Here is a 19,692-nt window from a genome sequence, read left to right on the forward strand (position 1 = left end):
GGCCTCAACAGCATACAAATGACAACTACAACAAATTTACAAAAGACAATATCACTAGATTTACCTTGCTTTTCTTGAATATATATGCAAAAAGATGAGATCTGAAGGTTTTGAGAACTGCCAAACACTAGGAAAAATTTTGGATCATGTTTAAGAAACTTGTTAAGCAAGTCAACCATCTCTTTCCCAAAAAATGAGTTATTATAATAATTGTACTATTTTTATATTACTGAGGGCATATTCGTAAAATTTCTTTCCCATCAATCGAATTTGATATTCAAAAGTTAAAACAATTAACACAATCTCGGGCCCGATCTCGCCCGAGAAGGCCCAAGAAAAACCAATTCTACGAGATTTTAGAAAGTGTGCTATTTTTGAAATGAAGCGAGTTATTTTGGATAATTTTCCAAAAGACAAAACTACCCTTAATACTCTCCCTCAAGATGGCGAGTGAATATAAATCACACCCATCTTGAACAATAAGGAACAAAAACTTTGGATGAAAGAGCTTTGGTGAAAATGTCTGCAAGTTGCTGATAAGACCGGATAGAAAGGAGCTTCACAATTCTTTTAACATTTTCTCGAACAAAATGGTAATCTAACTCGATGTGTTTCATTCTTTCACGAAACATAGGGTTAGTAGTAATATGAAAAGCATCATGATTATTACAAAAAATGAGAGCAGTTGAAGTAAAATGAACTTATAACTCATTAAGTAATTGTGAGATCCAAATAATTTCACAAGTAGTAACAGCAAGAGCTCTGTATTTAGGTTCAGCTGAGGATCTAGACAGTCGACTACTCCTTAGCCTTCTAAGAAATAAAGGAATCACCTATGAACACACAAAAGCTTGTTGTGGACTTACGAGCATCCATACAAGATGCCCAATCAGAATCTGAGTAAACCTTAAGCTGAAAATCAATACAAGGGTGAAGAAGAATCCCCTGACCTGGAGAGCCCTTCAAATATCGAATAAGATGATGGGCGGCATCAAGATGACATTGTCAAGCTGAGAAACATATTGACTGAACTTATGAGCAACAAAAACAATATCAGGTATGGAGATAATGAGATATAAAAGTTTGTCAATCAAACAACGATAAACAGTTGGATCTTGTAACAAAGGACCATCACCAAGAGGCAAGTGCAAATTAGGATCCATGAGGCAATTTAAAGATTGACCAGCCAAAAGACCAGTGTTTTCAAGAATCTATAGAACATAATATCGTTGAGAAATAAATATACCTTGAGCAGAACGAATCAGTTCAAGTCCCAAGAAGTAACGACGATCCCTCAAAGCCTTCAACTTAAAAGCATTATTCAAATGAACTTTAATGTCATTAATAATGTCAACAGGAGCACCCATTAATATAATATCATCAAGGTAAATAAGCAGAGTCGTAAAAGAGGCACCAGTTCCTCGAAAAAAGAAAGAATAATTGGATTTTGATTGTTTAAAACCAAGAAAGAACAAGGCATTTGAGAGCTTTGTCAAACCATTAGCAAGAAGCCTATTTGAGACCATATATAGACTTATGTAACTGACAAACTAAGCGCTCCCCTTGAATTGCAACAATATTATGTTTATATCAAAGGGGCAAGTCTATATAAACCTCTTCTAGAAGATCACCATCCAAGAATGCATTATTCACATCAAGTTGTGCTAAAGGCCAAATATAAGAAACTGCAAGAGTGAGTAAGACTTTGACACTAACCATTTTGGCGATTGGTGAAAAAGTCTCAATGTAATCAAGGCCTTCTTGTTGAGTGTATCCTTTTGCAATCAAGCTAGCTTTGTAACGCTCAATGGTGCCATCAAAATGATATTTAACTTTAATATATCCACTTGTATCCAATGGAGTGTTGACCTGAGGCAGGAGGAACAACTGTCCATGTATGATTATTCTCCATAACAGTTAATTCACATTTCATAGTTTGTTGCCAATGAGGGAGGTGACAACCTGATGGAAAAACTAAGGCTCATAAGAAGCAGAAATCTATAGAACAAAATTTTGATAGTCATTAGACAAGTGAGTATAAGATAAACAACTGTGTAAAGGATACTTTGTAGAAGTGACAACACTTGAGATCATGACATCTTGGGATAGTAACATGTTAAAATAATAATCCCTAAGTAAGAGGGATGTTTTGTAATCCGAGAAGATTTTCTAACATCTACCTGTTCTATAGCCCGAGAAGATTCAAAAATAGGCAACCCAATATCATTCGACATAATACCATCAGTACTAGAGCTTACTACATCATTATCATGAACAACATCCAAGGAAGGAATAAAATGAGAATGATCATCCACTATGGTGAAAAAATATCAATGGCCATCATGAGAAAGATGTTGATAAGATCCCTATATATCACAGTGCATTAGTTCAAAAATATCAGAAGCAACAAAATATTAGAAGCAACATAATTGTGTGATACAAAAGATAGTTTCTTTTGTTTGGTTAAAGGGTACAAAACAAGGAGAATAAAAATTCTTGGGATCAATATGAATCACATCCTTAAGAGCGGTCATATGTTTAACAGAAGGATTGCCAAGATGACAATTTCAAGTATCAAAAGTAACAACAGGACAAGTAACATACGAAATAGAATCAACATCTACTAACGGAAGTTGGAATGTCCAAAAAATACAATCCATGAGCAACATTAGCCCTGCTAATCATTGTCGAAGAAGATTTGTCCTGAATTACACAAAAATCACCAACAAACTTGGCTGTAAGACGTAGCTAATGGGTTAAAGCACCGATGGATATTGAAGGTAAAAGTGGGAATGTATAAAACATTAATCAGTATAATGTGTTCATTGAGACATATATCACCTACAAATTCAATATTAACTCAAGAACAATTAGGCAATGAAACAGACATCTCTAAAATAGCCGTTAAATCATGGAAATATTTGTGAGATCGAAAAATATGGCTTGAGACATCCAAGTCTAAAATTCAATTGTCAGTCATAGATTGAAAAAAAGAAATAGACAAGCATATACCTGCAACATGAAGAGTGCTCTGACTAGTTTCTGAGGAGGCTGCTTTAGTCAAACGAGTCTATAACATAGCTAAGAGGTTTTGACACTGCTCAGTACTGAAAGAAGTCATAGGATCAACTGAAACAGAAGAACAAATTATGGTTGCTGATGAAATGGAGGATTTTGTCGCTTTAGAAGATGATGAAGGAGTAGAATGTTGATTACTACATTCACGATAACCAAACGGATATCATGGGGTTTATAACGCTTGTCTGTGATATGCCTTGGAATGTTACAATATGTGCATATTGAACTATCTTGACGTCTATTATGTCTAGTGGAGTTTTGTGGCTTCGAATACTGAGTATTTGGGGAAGATGATGTATTCTTAACAACAAAGGCCGCAGGAATTTGAGACATATGGAAGGAGATAGAAACAGAGCGTTGTTCAACTTCTTGAGTAACAAACAACTTGAGCAAAAAAGTCATTCAATCCCATGAGGAAGCACATCACTTATTTAGTTTGATAAAAATCAGTCAGATTTTTCACTCCTCCACAAGTGTGCCACAGGTGCACAAGGGGTGATAAGAGGCCAATTCATGCCATAAGGTCTTCAACCAAGTGAAACAAGTCTTTGTAGATTGTTGGTCCTGTGTCAAATCGGAGAGATCTCGACATAATTGAAAAATTCCTGGTCGTTTCTTCCTCTGGTAACGTTCTTAAAGTTCCTCCTAAATGTCTTTGGCATTGTTAAAATACAAAAGACTTGCATATATTTCTTTAAAAATCGAATTGAGAATCCACGCTATAACAACATGGTTCCATATAATCCAAGAATGATATTGAGAAGAATCGTGATCTAGTTTGGAAATAGTTCCATCAACGAAGCCAATTTTGTTCTTCACTGTGGAGCAATAATCATTGATCGACTCCACGAAACATAGTTGTTGTCAGTGAGTAGATCTGAAACCAAAATGAAACTTGTGTTGTTTGTGTGGTGAAGGTGGTAGGGATCCAAATAATTGTTGATAGTCGGTTGAGAAGGGGCAGATGCGAACGAAATCGGATTCAATAGTTCGTCGTCTGCCATTAACCATATGGCAAAACAGCCTCACCTGAAGAAAAAAAACTTTGCCTGAAGCGAAAAAAAAAAAAAGAAAGAAAGAAAGAAAAGAAAAGAAAAGAAAACAAAGAATGTAAGATTGAACACAAAACGACCGAGGTTGACTTTGCTAGAACAACGGTGTTCGCGAGAGAGTCGACGTGAATCGAGGGATGAAACAGCGTTAGAAACTGAAGCTAACGCTGATACCAACAAGTTTCAGGCTAAAATGCTTCGAGTTCTGTGAAGAATGCGATCTGAAGAAGTTCTGCAGAAGTCGAAGTAGAGACGAAGGAATTCCTGTCAGCGGCAGAGACTACAGTAAAGACGTCGACAACAGTGGCGATGGAAACGGAAGCAGCGTGGCGACGACAGGATTAGACAGAGCCACACTTTAATACCATTTTAGCCAATCTGATTTTCCTCAATATTTTATTATTCAATCGATTGATACAATAAATGGTAGAAAACAAACCAATAGGGAAATTACAAGACTACCCTTAACATGAAAAAGACAAGACTACCCTTTTAAGCCAGAGATTAAGGTCACTTTTCTTCGAGAAAAAACGAAATAAAACCATGATAATTTGAAAAATGAACTCATTTGATTATATTTGGTGTTGTTTTTATTTAGTTGTGTTTCATACCCCTACTGACATCTAGGGCCTACTTCCAAATCTATAATAAAAAAAATGTAAATGAATTGACAAAGAAAGGGTGTTCATCCCAATTATATTTGGAAATTATGCCGATACTGTTGCCGTTATTATTATTTTTACAACATGAGAATTATGAATTTGTCACATCTACTGCTATCATTGTCCTTTAAGGTTAAAGAGTAATAGTGACGGTATTAGTAAATATGACAGTTTCATAATTCTAAATAAACGTGATCAAAAGAAATTCAATTACATTTGTGATTGTGGCCCATTACAATTGATCTATCACCATTCCAATAATACCAAATTTTATTAGGGATTGATAAATGTGACCTAAATGGTAAAATTTGAATAGTAAAGAGAAAATTAAATAACAACACAACAACAAAAATACATTGGTAAATCCTATAAAGTCCATAGAAGGCCCTCAAATACAGGAAAATTATTGGGGAAATGAAGGCATCTAATTGGTTTGTTGAGAAGAAATTAGAGGAGGATGAAAGACACTAAAAGCTCTAAAAGCAGAGATGATAGCCAGGATAAAGAAGCAAGCAAATCCTAAAGCTTGAAAAATGAGAGCCATTTTCATGTTGTTGCAGAACTTGCCATATGAGCTACATGCTTCACTCCATGAAACTTCTCTATCTCCATTGTAAGCTAAGTATAATATCTCCCCTACCGCCGCACCCGATGTCACCATCAAATAAGCCACAATCTAAACCACCACGATGCATTTTAAGCAACATTCATCTTTTTTAGCTTAGTAAATCACAAGCAAATAAGTTTAAAATATTTTTAAAAAGGAAAGGTGAATGAACGTGACGATCAAAGCTATAAAGATTGACGTAAATGGATATACAATTACCGTTGAGAGTCGCACAATAAATTTTTTGGACCTATGAATGGATATACGATTAACAAAACATTATTTGAATTATTGTTGAGAATTGGTAGGATAGAAAAACAATTTATCTTCTTTTAATATGGTGTAAGAACTTATGAATGGTTTTACAGTAAAGAAAAAAGTTTTAAAATGAATTGAATTATTTGTTGAGAATCACATTGAAAAAAAATAAAAAAAACAATCCGATACATAACTACTAGGAAGAACCCTATCTTCTTTTACTTTTAATATAGTAAAGAAGAAGAAAAAAATGAATTGAATTGAATTATTAAAAAATATATATATTATTTAGCTGAATTATTGTTGAGAATCTCAAGTGGTAAATAATTTAATATATGATTATTAAGAACATGAACAATACTTAGGTGTAGCGATAATATGCTCTCTATCTTTATAGCAACATAAAAAAGATAATTTTTTAATTTATTTAAAAAAGAGACTTATCATGTGACACTTTTTAATTGAGTGTAATGGTAGGTGTAGCTTGTGCTACACCTAAATTTTTTCTCTAAGAATACTATTTTTTTAATAATAATTGAACACTATTTTATCATGCGATTCGATATCCAACCTATAACTTATGAAAAGAAAAATAATGTTAATCATTATTGAATTAGGTTCATTTTGGCATCAAACTAAACTTAACTCAGGGTCCGAAGTTGAATACCCGGCCCATGAAGCTGTACTTAAAAAAAAAAAAAAAAAGGTTCACTTTACAAAGAACGCTACTTCTCTTAAACCTATGAATGGATGTACGAAAAGTAAAATCTTAATTGAATTAATTGTTGAGAATCAGACGTGAGAAGATAGGAAACGAGCAATTCTATCTTCTTTGAATGGAAAAAGTAAATAAATATTTCGAAAAAAAAAAAAAAAAAAAAAGTGACCTGCAAGAGATACCATTCAATTGAGATGTAAGACATGTTCTAGTAATTATTGAAAGGAAATTCAAAAACCTGATCGGAAACGAAGAAGACCCAAGCCTTTACTAAGAACCACCGGAAGCAAGAAACAACGGCAGCGAGAAAAGCGTAGGTGGCGGCGATGGCGGATATGCAAACCAAGTACCTGAAACAGACAAGAAATTAAACGAAGAAACAACAACCCCATTAAGAAGATTTGAAGAAATTTCTTGGTTAATTACTTGAGGCCACTCAGATTATGAAACTCTAAGTTGCCATAATCTGGGTTATCTTGTCGGTTGGTGACAGTGAGCCACAGAGCTGCGATGCTCAAAGGAACAGAGCATAGTCTCAAAGAGAAATCAACAAGTTTGATGGGTGAAGAATTGTTGGGTTCTGCCATTTCTAGTGATCTGCTGAAAATTTTTAAGCTAAATTTTGATGGTTTTGTTGAAGAAGGGGATGAGAAAGTGGGGAGATGAAGCCAAGTGTGAAATGAAAGTTGAGAAATTATTATTTTTCAACTTTTTTTATTTCCTTTTATGGAGTGAGGAGTGGATTAGTGGATTAGTGGAGTAGTGGGCTCTTCTTTTTCTTTTGCCTTTTTCTGTATTGGAATGATAGATTTGTGTTTGGTTTTGGGATTATCTTTGAATGAAATGGGGTGTTGGTGTTGTCTTTTGATGAGGCTTCAACTTCAAGCCAACCTCTTTTTTCTTTTATTTTTAGAAATGAGTTACAAGTCGGGAAAATTATTTCAAATGTTAAAACTATTGAAAATATTTATAAAATATAACAAAATTTTAGAACTATCAATGATAGACGCTGATAGATACAGATAGAAGTTTATCAATATCTATCAACGTCTATCATGGATAATTCTAAAATTTTGTTATATCTCGTAAATATTTTGGTTTATTTTTCTATATTTAAAAACATACCTAATTATAATTTTTTTTATGTGTTTTCTATTGTGTTTCACACGATTTTTGTTTATTAATTTTATGTTTTTTTTTTTAAGTTTGATGTGTAGGTGTTAGAGCTTATGTCTAGTGGACTTTTAAGCAAATTCATAAAGCATCGTGTCAAATATATAATTAATAAGTCTAGAAGGCCATATAAAATGAGTTTAGGTGTAGCTTGCTCCTCCTTCCTCTACACACCAAAAATTAATTTTTTTTAAATAAATGAGTTGCCACATGGCATTGTTTAATTCGATGCGGCCTAGATACACAAGTTTTGTCCTATATAAATATGATTGTGAATTAGGGGGAAAAAGAGGCTTAAAGATTTATAGAACACACTAGGATAAATAATTTTAGTATGTTTGGAGAGAATATGTCAAATTTCACGCTAGATAAACTATAAGAACTTCAATGTTTAGCGCAATCAAGACCATAATCTTCTAGAGCATCCACACAATTGAAACCCTAGATTGAATTAAAAAATGCTTGACCTGCAACAAGCTAGTAGAGCTCTATCAAATCAAGTGGATTCGGATGGAGAGTAACATATCTAGTCAACTAAATTAATAGGAGTGGTATAATTTTGTTAGAAACTAAGTGTGTTCCACAAAATGATTTGTGGTTGTGCTTTATCTAGTTTTGTTCGGGACCTTGATAAGTGCAAGTTCTCATAGGCAAATGGATGAGGAGAGGTTCAAGGTGGTGTTTTGTTTAAGTGGGAGCAGATTGTTAAGTGTAAATGAAATTCTTAGATTATTTAAGGAAGGGAAAGATTCATGATATATAAGTAAAGACAATTATCTTCATTAGTACAAAACCTTTTAGAAATTTTAAAAACAAGGTTATGAGAGTTTACGCTGAAAGTAGACAATATCTTATCACAGGTGAAGGTTCTGCTGCCCTCTATCAACTATGAATCTAGTTTTAGTACTCAAGAAGTCAATAGTTTGTATTGGGCTATTTGAGATTAAAAGATTAGGTTATGGTACTTGGAAGCAACTTATTATTAAAATTTGTATGTATTTTTTAGAAGTTTTTTTTTTTTGTCACAAATCATTTGGTAGAGTTGTTAAAATATCAACAATATCTATTTGTAATTTTATAATGTCTTCCTATTTGATTGATTATTACTTCTTTTTCATTGATAACTTGGAAAGGAATAAACCCATAATTATATTATTAAGAGAAAAAAAAACAATTTAGGCAATAATTAAAAGTCAATGTCTAAGTCAATAGTACATGACATATAAAGAGATGTATTAGTTTGTTCAATGTCCTCAAAATGACAAAGGGGTTAGTAGAAATTTAGAATTTCCCCAAAAAAGAACAAGAAATAGCAATTTCATCAAATGTTAAATAGAAATTTTGATTTTGGAAGTTTATTTCCCTCATCCTAAAACAAAAGTTTTTCTTGACATGCATCTAATTATTTAAAATATTTTCCATCAAGTTCATTTAATAATTCAATTACTTCTATACAACTCACATGCACCTTATCTCCCTCTTTCTCCATTGAAAATGATAAGAGAATAATAAAGATATTTTATTAAAGTAAATAGACTAAATTGTTGATTATTTTAGTCTTGTAATTTTGTTTTTAAACTTTAAATCAACAATCAATTAATTTAATTTGTGATATTTTTGTGTCATCACTCTAAACATGCTTTCAATCATTCGAAATGAATTTATAATCTTTTAAACTAAGTTTCACGACTAAAATTTGGAATTGAGATACCAAAATTGGAATAGGTATGTATAAAAGCTTGAAAAGCAATATAGAATTTACACCCTAAAATAAAGTAGAAAAATTACAATAGCTGAAGTAAATATACTATAAAATGGTTCATGTGAAAAAAAATAGCAGCACTTCTTATGGAGATTGATTAGCCACATAGATTAAGGCATCAGAAAAGCCTCTCCCCCCTATGAGCTGAAAGAATGGTATTTTACAATTACTATCTATTTACTCTCATATTAAAAAAAAATCCCAACAAAATTTTCTTAAATTCAACTTAATCCATCTTTAAATCCACACTTTGTTTATATTTCTCTTGAGAACCCCATGAAATTATCTTCGTGTTTCCTTCTAAGCTTGTTCAAAAAAGTTACGTTGCTTATCAGAAAACTGCACTCAGCAAGGCATTCTCCCCCTCACCGCAGCGGCGGTGAACCTCCTTCATTCGCTCTGCTGATTTGCATATCCCACTGCAACTCCAGTCGAACGACGCGATGCAAATGTTTCCTGCTTGAGCCTTCCACTCACAATCTGTTTTAAACAACTGACATCATAAAAATTCCACGACAATTCCCGGAATAGAGATTATCACATCGACGTTATGTCAAGCCATACAGAAGGGAAGCATGTGACAACTAAATGAACTAAAGAACTCGCTTTTCTGATGCAAATGAACAAGTCCCAAGCCTGTGATGCTCAACGATGTAAAAATATAGTAGACCCTTCATCTCTCTGTTCCTAAGAGCGAAAAAAAACCGAAAACTAAATAACGGAAGGAAAGTAATGAATTGTACCAGGTGGGGTGCCACAACATAATCTCCGGTCATCAATATGCTCCACGTCCAATCCAATAAACCAAGAACCCAACGAAACATCCTCGTTCGCGTACTTGTGAAGTATATGCCTATACAATGATTGTTCTGAGATCCGGCTCTTTTATCTAATTCATAACATGAAGAGAAAAATGGAGCATCTGTCTTTGTAAAACAAGAAAACATACTGGTTGATTGATATGTAAGTTGCTAAATCCTTTGAAATGGCATAAAGTTGCCCTGTCGCATGACGGAAGTACTTGTTTCCTTCCTCTCCAAATTTCCAGTACTCGGGTTCGTGGTATCTGACTCCTCTGATGATGATATAAACCAGGATGAGGCATTTAATTGACACAAAATAGCAACTTACATTGGAAACCTCAGAACAATCAACTTACTTTTGTGCGAGCACAGGACCAGATTTCATGCATCCCATGTACACCCGGGACTTTGACCGATGTCTAGCTAAAGTTGATCCAAGTGTTGCTGCAGACAAATGTAAAAAATTGAGTGAGGAAAAGGGAGATGAATAGATACACTTGATCTTGGGTATATGAACATAAATCTCATAAAGATGGCAATCGTAGCAAAATCTTGTTTTCTTTCTGATCAAAACCAAGCTTCAGTTTTATTACAACTTCATGAAGGGAAACACTTGCCACAGACCACCAATAATTGTCATCTTTAGAAAGTACATTTGAAAAGTATATACAAACAAACTCATAGTTTTTGTTGGTTCTTTCTTTCCAGGTCTTTTATGGGTTGGGTATGGCCGGGTGGGTAGTGAATTAGAAAGGAAAAGGAACAAAAGACGCCGTAAGCTTCAATGTATATCTACATCTGCATATTACCTATGTTGACATGCACATCATCGTCAACCTTGACATAAAAATCAGCGTCCCACAATGCAACAGCCGTAGCAAAGTAAGCTTTCGTCTTGGCTGACAATTCAAGGTAACCTTCGACGTGATCCTTCCCCAAAAATAACAAATAAAACATGTCAGCTTCCATTCCTCAAACAAAATATCACAAAACAGGATTTTATTTATAGCCAATATATACGAAGAAGTAAAATGAAGGCACTATAAGAATGAGGAAGCCAGTACCAGCCTCATAAAATCACCGTGCCTTTTGTCCTCGGCTTCAATAGCTCTATCGAGAATACCACCCGGTGTAGTACTATCAACAAACAAAAAAAATGGCATGTGTTTTGTAATCCTAATCTATGCTTTAAAATTACTTTTAAAATTGTGACTAATTTGATTATAAGTTTCCCAGCATTAGAAAATAAGTCAATCAACTTCAGCCCAACCGCCATTTTCTTTCTCAATAAGATCAAGTTACCAAAAGGTAAAGATTTCACTCTAAATAACTTCAAATTTTTATAGAGTCTAAGCACCTGTGACCAATTACAAAGCGGACAACGATGCCTTTTTCTTCTTCAAGCATTTTTCTTTTATCACCTATTTGTAAACAGAACCAAAGTGAAAAAAATTTAGAACATAGATCAAGGATCAAAGGAAAAGATCTGAAAATGTAGGTGATAGATAGCCAAACCTTGAGGCATCCAAGTAGCACGAACGGAGTCCCGACGCTTCCGACTACTAAATGCAGTATTGATACCTACGACCATTACATATTTCCTTTTATGAACTGATTCAGAAAGTTTAACATTTTCCATCAATGGAGAACCGTTAAGAATAGAATCCTGTGCAGCTCTTGCAGCAGCTAATTCCATCTCCAAACTTGAAATTGTTTTATCCAAAGTCCTGCATTTCGTACCAGTAACAAATTAGCTGATTTTCAACTAAAACCAATAACCAAGTGACAAGTTACGATATTAGCTTACTGTATAGCGTTATGAGTCTTGGAAACTTCTCCCAGAATGTCTTTCGACTCATTGTTTCCATCTTTCTGAAGAAGGAAGCTAACTTATCAAACAGCAGTAAACTAAGAGGACTTTTCATAATGCTAAAAGAACAGTTATCAAAAAACTTTTCTTTGCCCTATTCTAAAAAGGTTAAAAATGTATTAATCCAATTTAGGTGACGATAACTCACAGTTGATGAGTTACAACCCTCAGATACCATCTTTAACCTCTCTTCTTCAGACTCTGTTGAACCTCCTGGCATATTTTCAACTTCAGGCACAGCCCACATTCTGTGTCCCCAAAATAAATCTAATTAGTTTCCACAATATTTTCCTTTAGAAATCTTCAATCCAAAATACAACTTGCTCTGTATATAAAATAGACGAACGGCTAAATCTCAGTAGATCGTAGCTATAAAGCCAATCTACCCTAAACCGATTTCGGTCCACAATCTACAAACAAATGATTCTATCCATCACTCAGCAAGAGTTACATTACAAGACAGCCCCGGCGACCACCACCACGAGAGCTTCGCCGTGGTTTGGGCAGTCCAATACATACACAAACATAATTGAATAAAAATAGAAAGGAAAAACAGATAAAATGATTCATGCCCATTGTAAAAAGTAAGGTCTAAAACATCAGCACAGATTCAACAACATTAATTCCAGTAATGATTTTAAAACAATAAAGCAAATGGAAAAGGGGGAAAAGACCAGCAGATCCAATTACAAAAGCAATCATTGCCATCCAGTTACTTTTCAGATCATCACAGAAAAAACACTCTTTTTTCCTTTTCAAGATGTCTCAGTACAAAAGAAATAAAAACCACTCCACCCCATCAAACAAAATGAATTAAACAAGAACAAGAATCAAGTGGCAATGGAATTGAGAGAAATGAGACCTATCAGAGAAGAGCATTCCAGCACAAAAGCATCCAATACAAAACAGAAAAGTCCATTTACGAGAAACAGAGCTCCTCGTACTTGGCTCAAATCCTCCTCTGCTCTTCCACGACATAATCTTCTTCTTTTTCTTCCCCCTTTCTTCTTCTTCTTCTTCAAACCACAGAGAGCTAAAATCAAGCCACCATTACCAAAACCCAAATCAACCCAGCAGTCCAAATCCAAGTCAAATTACAAAACAACCAAATCCACTGAGGAAATCGAAACCCAAATAGCAGAATTCCCAAAGGCAAAACTCAAAAGTAACCTAAAAAGCGAGATGAGAAAGAGGGTCGTGTTGAAAAAACTTGTATCTCATCAGAAAAACCTGAATGGGAAATGGGTTTGAACTTTAGAGAAGAAGTGGATCTTGAATAGCTAGTAGTGGTTAGAGCGTCGGTGGAGAGCTCGCTCAAAAGTGACTGATTGAGGTTTGAGAAGACCCTACAGCGTACTACTACAGCTCCATTTGGAATTTTTTTACCCTTTTTCTTTGTTTTGGGGTTGTTGGATTACTTGAGAAATCTTAAGAAAATGGGTAAAAACATATAATCAAAGAATGGAAATCTCTTTTGCTATCAATCAAGTTTGGTACTTGAATATAAAGGGAAGAAATTGGATTTAAGAAAAAGGGGTTTAATTTTTAGGACAGATATGGAAGTAATTGTAGGACAGGAAAGAGTAGGATTCTTCCTTTGTTGTTTTTTTATTGTTCATCTTTTTCTACCTGTTGTCGCTCCAACTCAATGCTGTGTTCTTTGAATATCGCATTACCGACAGTCTTGCACATGGAGCACGTGCAAACACAATACATGATGATAGTTTTTTCTTTTTTCTTTTTTCTTTTCTTTTGAAAGGATGATGATTAATTCTGATATAGATAATAAATAGAGAAAAATATATTTTTGTACCTAGGGTTTTTTATCTAGTTTCTATTTAGTTCCTAAATTTCAAAATGTTACACATTTAGTATTTAAGTTTTGAGTTTGATTTTAATTTAGTCCATATGTTTCAAAGTGCTATAATTTTATGCTTGACATTTGAATTTTGCTTCAATTTAGCCCCTATATCTTGAGGTGTACACTTTTAACCTCAATTTTTCATTAAATATCCACTTTCCATCTTTTTGAGTTAATTTCTGTTAATAAATTAAAAATCTTAAAAGAATTATAATTAATTAAGTTTTACTATTTTTATCACTTTATAAATTAATTTCAATTTTTCATTTCTAATTATTTTTAATTAATTAATAGAAATTGACGTCAATGATTGAAAGTAAGTATTTAATGAAAATTTGAGGTTAAAAATGTAAAGTCTTGAAATTCATGAACCAAATTGAAACAAAATTGAAATCTCAATGGTAAAATTATAATATTTTGAAACTTATGGATTAAATTGAAACAAAATTCAAAACATAAGAATTAAATGGGTAACATTTTAAAACCTATGGATCAAATAGAAACTAAAATCAAAACCTAGAGACCAAAAAGATATTATTTTCTAATAAATATCTTGATTCCAAACATTTAAAACAATTAATATATGTGTTTAGATACGTATAATAATTAATGGTTGAAAGTAAAATATTTGTGTTTAAATTGATATATGTAAGAACTAAATCAAATAGTTATTTAATGTAAGAGAAGAATTAATGATTATTTAATCTATTGTTAAATTGATTATTATTTAATTACTTAAAATAAAAATTAATAAATATTTATAGGGTAATTATTTTAAATGGTAAAACTACTGAAAATATTTTAATTACAGCAAAATGTCACTATCTATCAATGAAATATCGTGATAGACATCTATCACTGACACTGATAGATGTGTGGTATATCGGGATCTATCACTGATAGATAGTGAAATTGTGTTTTATTTGTAAATAAGTTGACTCATTTTTCTTTATTTGAAAATAGTCTTATTTTTTACTAAACATTAATAAACATAGTTAAATAAATATAAATTAATTAGAATATGAATAATTAATAATAATTTTTTATATTAAATAGTTAAGATAATATAAATTGTTAATCGTAAATGGTATTAGTTGAAATTTATTAAATATAAATAATGTATTTATATTTAATAATTAATTAAAATTAAGAGTAACACTTCATTGATATTAATTAATTAAGTAAGTTATATTTTTACCATTTGTCTCCCAAATATAAAAGTTTCACATGTATGGAAAGTATTAGAAAGCATATGCCATATGAGATTCAACGTTTTTGGATAATAATATCTTGTATTTTAAAGTGAAATATTGTTAAACAAACAAAGATATTAAATGTTAATTTGAAATTTTATGGCAAAACATGATAACCAAACAGGTTCTTAGGATCCTAAGGGGTTAAAATTAAAATATTTCAAATAATTTTTTTTTGTTTTGATTTTAATTTTAAAAAAAAAATAGTTCAACAATGTGATAGAGATCTGGTTATGTCTTATCTATTGAGTCACGTTTAAAATAAATTTATAAATGATAATTTTAGTATGAAATTCCATAGGGAAGAGTAAGTCCTATTAAATTAGGGTATACAAGTTTTTTTTTGGTTATATTGGATAAATATGGAGTTCCAATTCAAAACTAAATGACAATGAGAAGAGTAATTTATGTATCTTATAAAAAATTTGAGGTCTCTATCTTTCTAATGTGGGATACTCAACATTTTTTTATTAAATCTTCATTTATGCTTCATAAGTTCTAATCATATCAAATAAACACGAAAACAATCCAAACATGGCTCAATAGATAAGATACCCATTACTTTCCTAAGGTCAATGATTTGGTTATCGTCCCCATTGTTGTTGAACTAAATAAATGATAAAAAAAAAAAATCACATCATATCCTTAATTTTTGAAAGTGATATCAATTAAAACTTTAAAATAGGTAAAGGAAGAATAACTTCATTGGCATGTAGTATGTGTTAGCTATCAATTATAAATTGGCATGAGATTCTAACTAAATTTGAAGACCAAAAACTCATAAATCCCAAATAATGTTGTATCTATTATGAATATTATAATAGAAAATAGATGTCCATTACTTAGTGTTCCAAAGGTCATGTGTTACTATTCATGTTGTCCATGTGCCTTGTAGTTATTCATATTTGGTGTTCGTGTAAGTCTATATCCTACTTATCATTTTGTCTATAAATAGTGGCATTTGGTGGATCTTAAAAATCACACATATATTGGTGAGAATTCCACATCCACTAATTTTCGTATTATCTAATTTCATGATTTTGGTTATTTTATCTTTTAGTTATTTTATTTTATAATTTTAGTTTTTATTTATTTATTATTATTATATAAAAATATTATTATATTATATTTTTCATATCCGTATTCTCGTTGTGCTCCTCAATTTCATAACATGTTATTAGCACGAGCTCCTGTCGTTTTCCCCGCCAAAGATAGGTCTTAAAGATATGTCGAGATTTCCTTCTTCGTTATAATTAATAAATTTAATATTATTTTGCATATTCAATATCTATTAAATTTCTAACATGAGTAGAATATTTTATGATAGTGCTGCTATGACAAAACTCATAAAATTAGAATTTGCTGCCCTTGATATTAATAGCAAATATTATTTGTTATGGGTACTTGATGCTGAAATCCACCTGGATATTATGAATCTTGGGGAGACTATTAAAGAAGAAAATACGACATCCAGTCAGGACAAAGCAAAAGCTATGATTTTCCTTCGTCGTCATATCCACGAAGGATTGAAAATGGAGTATCTTACAATAAAAGATCCTTGTATCTTGTGGAAAAATTTGAAAGAGATGTATGATCATCAAAACACAGTTATTCTTCCTAAAGTTCATTATGAGTGGATGCACTTGAGGCTACAATATTTCAAATCAGTAAGTAATTACAACTCCCATTATTTAAAATCAGTTCAAAATTGTTGTTATGCGGAGAGAAAATTATTGATATCGATATGTTAGAGAAAACATTTTCTATATTTCATGTCTCAAATATGGTCCTACAACAGCAATATCGAGAGAAAGGTTTTAAACAGTATTTTGAATTAGTTTCATGTCTTCTAGTGACCAAACAAAATAACAACTTATTGATGAAAAATCATAAAACTCGACCAACCAAAATAATACCATTCCCTGAAGTGAATGCTGTGAATTTTAATAATAATCGTGGTCGAGATCATGGTCGCGGTCGAGGTCGTGACCGTGGTAGAGGAAGAAATAATTATTATTTTCATGGTGATCATTCTAGTCATTTAAATTTCAAAAGAACCACATAAAATGATGATCACAAAGGAAAAGCTCCACAAGATAAAAGTTCAAAGAGTGTTGAAAATAAATGTTTCCGATGCGAAATAACTAGGCATTGATCACGTACCTGTTGTATGTCAAAACATTTAGTTGACCTTTAACAAGTCTCCCTGAAGGAAAAAGAGAAAAACGTGGAAGCAAATTTTGCATACCAGGATAATGAAAAATTGACCCATTTCATGTGACAAATTTGGATGTGGTAGACCTCTTTGAATCTCCTAAAGAGAAGATTGGCGTAGTTGATGGAACATCAAGTGTTTCTTTTGATTTTGAGAATATTTATACTTAATGTTATTGTTTTCTTTTATCTATCTTCATGTTTTTTTTAGTAACTTAGTATATTTTAAGTGTTGTTTTTCTTATTGTAATTATTTTCTTTTAATGAAGAAACATTGATCATTTTCATATGTTGGGTGTTTCAAAAAGAGCAAAGAAGATCTATGTCTGACAGACAGTGCAACTACACACATAATACTTACAAATAAAAATATTTTTCCAAATTGACAATGCTGAAAGCAAAAGTAAATACAATATCAGGTTCTGCAAACTTGATCGAAGGTTTTGGAAAAGCAAATACTAGAGGAACAAAATTTACAATTGACATTGCATTGTTCTCTAGTCAATCAAAGAGAAATCTTCTAAGTTTTAAAGATATACATTGCAATGATTATCATATTGAGACTGATAGTAAGAATAATGTGGAATATCTATATATCATATCCACTGTCTCAAATAAAAAATATATATTGGAAGAGTTGCCTGCTTTATCTTTTGGATTGTATTATACTCATATACGAGTAATTGAAACATATGCAACAATGAACCTGAAGTTCATGATGAAGGAAATCAAACACGAGGATTTCCATGATTAGCGGAAAGATCATTCCAAATTACAATCATATATGAACTTTACAATTACAATCTCAAATAGAAACATACGGTTATGCATTTAAATACAGAAATTACAGCATGTTCTATAAATTATCAAGGAAAAGAGTAACGCACTTTTGTCTACTCATCACAATGCTCCTTGATCATGAACGCTCGATCACAGCAATACCCGAACGCTCGTCCAACACGACTGCTACACTACACGATCATCGCGCACTCGAATATGGCGATTGTCTCGATCACAAACACCTCAACAACATGAACGGCCTCCACAGAACCTCGATAGTGTCAAGTTGAGTATGACACCACCAAGAAGGCTACCTTGGTATTCTTGGTGCGAGAATCCAGAGGGTGGGCTCTGTATGGACTTGGTTTGAGGCAGAAAGCAAGAGGAAACACAATCGCGTAAATGATTGAACAAGTGAGAGATGGAAAGAACCTATCGTATAGGTCAATGCCCAATCGTTTAAGAAAAGCTAAGCGATCGTCTAACAAAAGCTATGTGATCGTTTAGCTCATCGCTTAGCTGAGTGTCTATCGCCTACAAACACTCCACGATCATTTAGCTAACTCCAAGTTGTCGCTTAGTAAATCCACTTTACTTGACAATTTCCATGAGAATATTTTCGAGAGAGGAAATCTCAAATCAACAATTTTCAACCTTACTAAAATTAGGAAAACATTTTTTCTTTTATCTCACGGTTACCATGAAACCACCAATTGTTGGGGTTGATGCCCTAAAGTCTCGTGTCCTGTAGTTTGTAAATAGTTCGTACGAATGCTTGTGTTGTATAATATATGATATTTACTTCACATCTTGTATTTTGCTCAGTTGCTTGTTTTATTTGCTTTACCACAAACCAATAAACTTCAAATCCCTAGTTATTTGTATGTAACTCAAGTATGTATGTGGTGACATACAATTGGATCATGTCTTGAGTGATAACCAAAATGGTCTATAATATATGGATAAAGAAGAGAAACCTTATCCTGGTAACGCTACGGATGCGGCCTACTCTGTGGAATGGCCACAAGTGTTGTGACTTGTCACAGATGGTCTGATCCTGATCATTCGTGTGGGGGACATGCGAACGGGGGCGTCCTATACAAAGAGTTTGTATAAGACCTAACCACGAAGTGTTAACGTTTCGTTATATAACACCTTTCATGACAGAGACTTCACTTCACTAGGATGACCATAGATAACATGACTTCAATCCTGAGTGAGTTAGGAACTCCTCCCATTGAGAGTGATCCTTTGATTTGTATGGGTGCGAGTGGCCAGGTCGCCGATTCAAACCTACCATTTTGGGGATTCGTCTGATTTGGGAGTTGAGAACTCAACTACACAAGATGGAATTTACTCCTTCCTCGAGGCAGGGGATAAGTAAGATAGATAGCTCCCTTAAGGGCTAATTCTAGGGCTTGTGAACGTGGCGTGGCGCAACACACCTTTTCTTGGTTCGAGAGGTATTCACACATAGTTGGACTATGTTGTATTGTTCATTAGAGGAATCAGTGGTACTTAAGGATTGTGATGTAACAACAGATGCAAAACGGTAATTTGGTCCAGCTGCACTTACGAGCATCTGTGAAGGGTCATCATAC

At 32.9% G+C, this 19,692-nt stretch overlaps 3 protein-coding genes across 3 annotated transcripts; all 3 read right to left on the minus strand.

The window, feature by feature from the left end:
• Positions 1–619: 619 nt before the first annotated feature.
• LOC120090247 (uncharacterized mitochondrial protein AtMg00820-like) lies at positions 620–4,839 on the minus strand. Its single transcript, XM_039047805.1, has 4 exons — positions 3,013–4,839; positions 1,717–1,869; positions 1,247–1,307; positions 620–1,010 (listed from the first exon to the last, which is right to left on the minus strand). Exons 1-4 carry the CDS (start codon positions 3,019–3,021, stop codon positions 1,006–1,008), a joined length of 228 nt encoding a protein of 75 aa, XP_038903733.1. The 5' UTR covers positions 3,022–4,839; the 3' UTR covers positions 620–1,005.
• A 197-nt stretch (positions 4,840–5,036) lies between these two features.
• Positions 5,037–7,169, minus strand: LOC120090246 (CASP-like protein 2D1). The gene is made up of 3 exons (XM_039047803.1): positions 6,802–7,169; positions 6,614–6,725; positions 5,037–5,468 (listed from the first exon to the last, which is right to left on the minus strand). The coding sequence occupies exons 1-3, from the start codon at positions 6,960–6,962 to the stop codon at positions 5,217–5,219; spliced, it is 525 nt and encodes a 174-aa protein (XP_038903731.1). The 5' UTR covers positions 6,963–7,169; the 3' UTR covers positions 5,037–5,216.
• A 2,109-nt stretch (positions 7,170–9,278) lies between these two features.
• On the minus strand, positions 9,279–13,591 carry LOC120091516 (probable beta-1,3-galactosyltransferase 3). The gene is made up of 11 exons (XM_039049594.1): positions 12,846–13,591; positions 12,132–12,231; positions 11,921–11,985; positions 11,629–11,840; positions 11,471–11,534; positions 11,178–11,250; positions 10,923–11,043; positions 10,470–10,557; positions 10,260–10,385; positions 10,054–10,163; positions 9,279–9,790 (listed from the first exon to the last, which is right to left on the minus strand). Exons 1-11 carry the CDS (start codon positions 12,959–12,961, stop codon positions 9,642–9,644), a joined length of 1,224 nt encoding a protein of 407 aa, XP_038905522.1. The 5' UTR covers positions 12,962–13,591; the 3' UTR covers positions 9,279–9,641.
• Between the last annotated feature and the right edge of the window lie 6,101 nt (positions 13,592–19,692).

This window comes from Benincasa hispida, chromosome 11, assembly GCF_009727055.1.
Source record: "Benincasa hispida cultivar B227 chromosome 11, ASM972705v1, whole genome shotgun sequence".
Taxonomy (NCBI): domain Eukaryota; kingdom Viridiplantae; phylum Streptophyta; class Magnoliopsida; order Cucurbitales; family Cucurbitaceae; genus Benincasa; species Benincasa hispida.